The sequence below is a fragment of the Sus scrofa genome, chromosome 13, assembly GCF_000003025.6.
Source record: "Sus scrofa isolate TJ Tabasco breed Duroc chromosome 13, Sscrofa11.1, whole genome shotgun sequence".
Classification (NCBI taxonomy): domain Eukaryota; kingdom Metazoa; phylum Chordata; class Mammalia; order Artiodactyla; family Suidae; genus Sus; species Sus scrofa.
The window spans coordinates 148,577,439-148,583,438 of record NC_010455.5 but is presented as its reverse complement, the minus strand read 5'-3'; the positions used below and the strand labels follow the sequence as shown (position 1 = coordinate 148,583,438).

The 6,000-nt window shown below is 50.0% G+C and overlaps 1 protein-coding gene across 2 annotated transcripts in view; it reads left to right on the top strand.

Annotated features, from left to right (window-relative positions):
- Positions 4,519-6,000, top strand: part of NECTIN3 (nectin cell adhesion molecule 3) — a 130,340-nt gene continuing 128,858 nt past the window's right edge. The window contains exon 1 of one of the 2 annotated variants that reach the window (XM_021070395.1): positions 4,519-4,967. In XM_021070395.1, the coding sequence (XP_020926054.1) occupies positions 4,808-4,967 (160 nt within the window). In that variant the 5' untranslated portion in view covers positions 4,519-4,807. The remainder of the gene's footprint in view (positions 4,968-6,000) is intronic. The other variant, XM_021070394.1, reaches the window with a different exon arrangement.

The following is a 6,000-nucleotide window of genomic DNA, read 5'->3' as shown; positions in this document are numbered from 1 at the left end:
GTATTTTTACCCAGGGATTGGAGGGGTGCTCCACACCAAAATGGGGAAGACTGAAGTGATTCAGAGATATGGATCTTAGGAAGCCATCGCTACTTTAGAGCTGAGAAAACAAAGGGAAAATGTGGGTTATTAGAACTAAGAAGCTCAGAGGACAGATCCTGCTGACTAGGGCTTGGATCTCTGAGAAGTGGTCATGGCCTCACTGGTGCTGGTAATTCTGAGGTGTTGTGATGAGTGTAAAAGTGGGAGTCTGGAGCCAAACTGCTGATGACAGGATAAAGGCTAGTACTGCTGAGGTGATGCTGACAGGAGTAGGAAGAAAGGAGTAAATATCTCCTCCTCTACTGCTACCTACCATGTTCCCTCCAGTGACCTCTACTGATAGAACCTACCAGGAAGCCAGCTAGTAAAGCAGATACATGTCTGCAGAGCCTCAGCCCCATTAGTAAGGGTGAATATGGAGGGGGGTGATGATAGCTTAATAAGCAGCACCAAGAACAATTAAATCAAGAGTGTTAAGCAAGGATCAGTTCGAGTAACTATCTTGCAGCTTGAAAAACTCAACATAATCATATACACAAGACCTTAAAAATTAACATTCTTCTGTTGAGTTTGTCTGCCATTAGACATGCATTTGAGTATGCTGTGTCACTAGAGTTATCGTTTAATCATCCAATCTGGGAGCTATGTGGCAGGTATTGTTCTAGGTGGTTGGGTTTCAACAGTGAAAAAATAAATAGGTCCCTGACCACCTCTGTGGAACTTTCATTCTAGTGAAGGGAAAACAGCAATATAAATAAAGATATAATGTGTCAGATGGTGTGTGCAATGGAGATACTAAAGCAAGTTGTGTGTGGGTGTGTGTGGGGGGAATAGGGAATGGAGGTAGGGACAGGTTGTGATTCATATGGGGTGGTCATAGAAGATCTAAATGGAGTGAAATTAGAGCAAAGACCTAAAGGAAATATGAGGAAGAAAGCAATATGAATACATGGGGAAGGTCTTTTCAGCAGGAAGTAGTTGTATTTAATAAATGTGGGTGGACTTTTTTGTAGGTTTGCAGTTTTTTAACTATTTGCATAGTTCTGCTATAGAAGGCTGTGATTCTAGCTGGGTAACATCAGCTTACTGTCAAACATAGTACCAATCCAAACATTCCACAAAGCATTGCTCATCTCTTCCACTGAGAGAAAAGCTATACTTCTTCACCATAGCAGGTTATAAAAAAAATTTGCTGATGGTAAAAGGAGCTAGCTGAAGTATGTACATAATAGCCTGCCTCTACTAAAAAATACTTCCTGTTGGAAGAATCAGCTATGAAATTCTGAAAGTCTCAAACCTTCAATTTGGATTATTTGAGTAAATATAGAATTCCCAAAACTGTACATAATTATGTCCTTATAAGATGTCAACCTTTGCTTTTTAGTTAAGGGTTAACAAACCTCAATAATTGGCCAACAGTCTAGTGTGTGTGTGTGTGTGTGTGTGTGGTGCCTAAAGCACCTCTCTGTCCCTCCCCTAGTGCCGATTCTGGCAGGAGTAAAGTATCTCGCTCTGCATCCACTATTAACTAAGGTGGTCTGGAGCCCCTGTTTCTGTCTGGAGTCCCTGTTTCTGTCTGGAGTCTGGAGAAACTATGAATTGGCCAACAGTCTTTAAAGCAGAAAATGGGATGGACAACATACTCTTAACCCAAAATAATGAAATCACTGTTGGTATTAGAATCATGTTTCTTTTTGTTCAGACAATTTTTTTTTTCTTGGAAAAAACATGCATATTTTGGATTCGAGGATGCCAGAAATTTAATATTAGCTGTGATTAAGTATTCCTTCAACCAGTTTGTCACTCAAACAACAAAGGCGAACTTATCTGTAAGGTTAGACCACTGAAAATGATACAAAGCCCAGTTCTGATCCTTGAAAAAAATGAGCTGTATCACATAATGTAATAGCATTTTGGTAGCTAGTTATAATTTTCTACAGGAAAGCTTGAGTTGGATATGTCTTTATTAAAGGAGAATGTAATTTTGAGATGGACACTTAGAAAGTAGAAACCTGAGTTATCTCAATTTGTTTTTAACTTTTTAAAAGGAATCTTGAAAGGAATCTACCAGAAGGCAACAACTTGGTTCTGGAGGGGAAACTACCAAGCAGGGCTTGTGGTGTTTGCACTTAACCTCTGCGTCTAGGTTTTCTGGCTGTCTAGTAGGGATAATAGTAATTACAACCTTTTCTAGGAAGTAAAACTGTGCTTTGACATCTGTGGCTGAAGATGTTATATTAACATAACATTATTATTAAAACATAACACATGTGTGCACATAAAACACCAGCATGCTTCTCTTTAAATGCTTGTAACATGCATACTGTTCTTCTATGCTCTCTTCACTTTAGGTCAGAGGGGAGTATAGCTTGCCACTAATCCAATTCTCAAAATATGGAGGAAATATATTCTTTAAAGCTCCATATCATCCTTTTGAGACACACTAAACCTGGTAATCCCTCATGGTCTCTGTAGCAATTGCATGGTGGCCCCCACATTAAGCCTTTGGCACCTTTTCAAATGTTGGCTAAATTACTTTTTTCCTGGGAACTGGGACTATGAGGGAAAGGCTAGGGGAATGAAATTGGCTAGCAATATTAAAATTTTAGTTGTTTAACATTTAACTGAGTATCAACTAACGCGTTAAAAGTGCTATCTAAACAGATAATTAGCTAGTCACTGCACAGTGGGCTCTATCTAAATTTAGCTGTGAAATTAGGTTCAGGGAATGTGAAAATAGGAAAAGACATTTTCTCAAGGGAAACGGTGGTGTCAGCACAGCTAAGGAATGTCACAATAGCTACATTTCGTCAATTATGATCATCATCAGGGCATCTCCCTGAGCGATGCTGGACAAGGTTTGTTCATGAGTGCATTCTGAGAATAGGTGATGAAAAGGAGTGGTTGCAGGAGACAAGCTTGCAGGGTACGACGGAGGCATACTGGCAAAGAGGAAGAGAGAAAAGGGGGTGGAGGGAAAGCGGTACTTAAACCGAGATCTGGAAGACAGAATGTGAGGCGGAAGTTAAGAAAGAAAAACAGAGCGATGGGCAGGGGGTAGAATTGTGTGTAGCCTTGGAGGTGAGTAAAATATTGTAAGTCAGCGGCTGGAGGTCGGGGAGACCTTAGTGATTGAAGCGAGGGGGAGAGTGTGATCTTGGCGGCAGACAAGCATTAGTTTAATTGCGACAGGAGGCTAAATCCTTGTTTGACTTTCTTAATTAGAGCACATTTGTGGCTGTCTAGGGGAGAAGGCATGACCAACATAAAGATAATGGTGTTAGGATTGAGGACGTGTGTCCTCTGTCTCCAGCCCCCCTTGGGACAATCGACTGTCCACCACCCCCGCAGAACTGCCAGTAGCTGTGGCTCTAAGGTTAAGCCACCCGGGGCAAATGAGGGCAGGGAGCGCAGCCACCGATGTGAAGGAGGGTCGTGGTGGGTCACAAACGCTCCTCTTTCGGACAAGTGTTTAATACTTCCCGAGGTCGCTTTCCCGCGATCAGTTCAGAGGAAACCAGGCAATGAAAATAAAATTACACGTGCGAACATGCAAATGAAACCAAACCAAAGAAAAACACCACCGCACTCTAGGCGCTCCAATCGGGGAAATCCACGGCCTCCTGTTGCCAGTCGCCCAGCGAGGATAGAGGACAGCCTCACAGCCAGGAAAGAGAGAGCGAGAAAGCAAACCTTCTGGGGCCCCTCTCCTCGCCCAGCTTCGTTGACTCTTTCACCAAACTGCCCTCCCAGAGAAACGAGCCAGAAAAACGTGTCTCGGCGGGCTTGGGGGAGGGAAGTGGGGCTAGGAAGATATGAGGGACTCGGCGAGCACAGCTGTCCGGGAAGCAGGAAGAAGGAGAAAGTCTCTCCTTTGAGCCCCCAGAGACGTGGGAGATGACTAGTCCAGCAGACTACGTCCAGCTTCCCAGACAGGAATCTTTAGCTTGGGCAACGGAAAGGCAGCTCCATCCTGCCCTCCCCTCCCCACCCCATTCTCTACGTCCGGGGTCCCCACCAGAGGGAGAGCGCCGCCCTTGTGTGGCGAGCCGCGAGCACGATAGTCCCACCACCCTCCGCCTCTGTCTGCGCTGGGGCCGCGGTGGACCCGCGAGGGGCGGAGTGGGCGAGACCATTGGAAACGCTGGGAAGGGGGGGGAAAGGCAGGAACGCGAGGGGCGGGGCCTACTAACCTATTCCAGATTTTCCTGTCCTTTTTAAAACCCAGCTTTGGGAGAAACCCCGTTATCAAAGTGGAGAAAAAAGATTTTTGGTTTTTTTGAAAGGGGAGGGGCGAGTATAGGAGGGCGGGGTGGAAGGAGTCGCGGCTCGCACTCCGGAACCATACCGGGAGCGCCAGTTGCTCGGGTTGGGCGGCCGAGTCCCAGCTCCTGCTTTGAGGGTCGGCTTCCTCTCCCCCTCCCGCGTGGGGCGGGGTGGTGTGTTCCGAGTTCCCAGGAGTTCGAGGCGGGCGGGTGCCGGGGGGAGGGGAGTGGCGGCGGCGGCGGCGGCGGCGGCGGCAGCGGGCGGCTCCCGCCTCAGCCTCGGCAGTGGCGTCGGCGACGGCGGAGTCGAAGCAGCCGCGAGCGCTCGGCTGAGTGTCAGCCGGCGGCGACCGCTCTAGAACTGGGAGTTAGGGACGCGCGCACCGGACCTTCCGTCGCCGCCGCGCCGCGGCTGCTGCTGCCGCCGCCCACCTCCTGAGGCGCCGGGGCCGGGGGAGCCGGGGGGCGGGCGAGCGAGCGGGCCGGGGGGAGGGTGGGGGATGGCGCGGACCCCGGGGCCGGCTCCGCTGTGTCCCGGAGGCGGCAAAGCACAACTTTCCTCCGCTTCTCCCCCCGGGGCCGGGCTCCTGCTGCCGCCCCCGACGCCACCGCCGCTGCTGCTGCTGCTCTTCCCGCTGCTGCTCTTCTCCCGGCTCTGTGGTAGGTGAACCTCAGCGGCCGGCGCAGGCTGAGGGAGATGCGACCGAGGGTCCTGGCGCCAGGGCCAGGCCGGCGTGGGCCGCTCTCCCGGGCGGGAGACGGTTGTTTTCGGCGGTTGGCTGCGCGAGCGGGTGCGGCGGACTTTGCCTGGAAACTTTTCGCCGCGCCCGGGGCGAGGCCCGGGAAGGGCCGGGGCCGGCGAGTGCGGCGCAGACTGCCCGCTCCCCTCCCCCGCGGCCGCGCCGCTCGTCACGCTGCGGGCCCGGGTTCGGCGACAGTGCTTTCCGCCCGGACGCCGAGTGTTTGGTGCGCGGGGCTCTTCTGTGTTTGCTCTGAGGACCGTTACTTCTTCGCTCATTCGCGGAGGGACCCAGAGCGCGGACTTACCTGCTGGGGCTAAGGTGAAGGGATGGATGCACGTTTGCCACCTCCTTTTCCCCCTCGTGAAACTTGAGCTGTGAGCCTGGAGACCTGTAGGGACCAGAGCCCGACCGAAGGAAACCTTCGAGTTCCCACCCCTCATCGCCTTCCACCCTGGAGAAGGCACCATGTTAGTCCACCCTGCTGCATTCCGTATAGTCAGTTTTCCTCGATCCTCGGGCACCTTTTTGCCCTGGCAGCCTCTGGTTCGCTTTGCATTGAGCCAGTCAATGCCTTCCAGTTTGTGGGACGTCTGCCACACTGTCCATGTTTATTTTAGCAAACCCTATTTGTTTTCAGGACTTCGATCTATGTGTAATACCTGATTGCATTGACTGTGCCGAGGCAGTTCTGATCAAAACAAGCCGCATGCCTCTACCCTGTCTCTTTCTTCCCTCCTGTTAGGTTACAGTTTTCCTGTCACATTTGGAGGTAGTCGAAAGTTCAGTTCCTAGGTAGGGGAGTCTAGAAGCGTACTCATTAAGGATAGCTTAAAAACCAAAAACCAAAAACTTCGTTTCATGCATGAGAGGTGGACATATCATTAATGGAAAGCAGTGATTTGAGAAAATAAGGCCACCAGTCTTTGGGGACTGGCTCTGTTTTTTGGTAA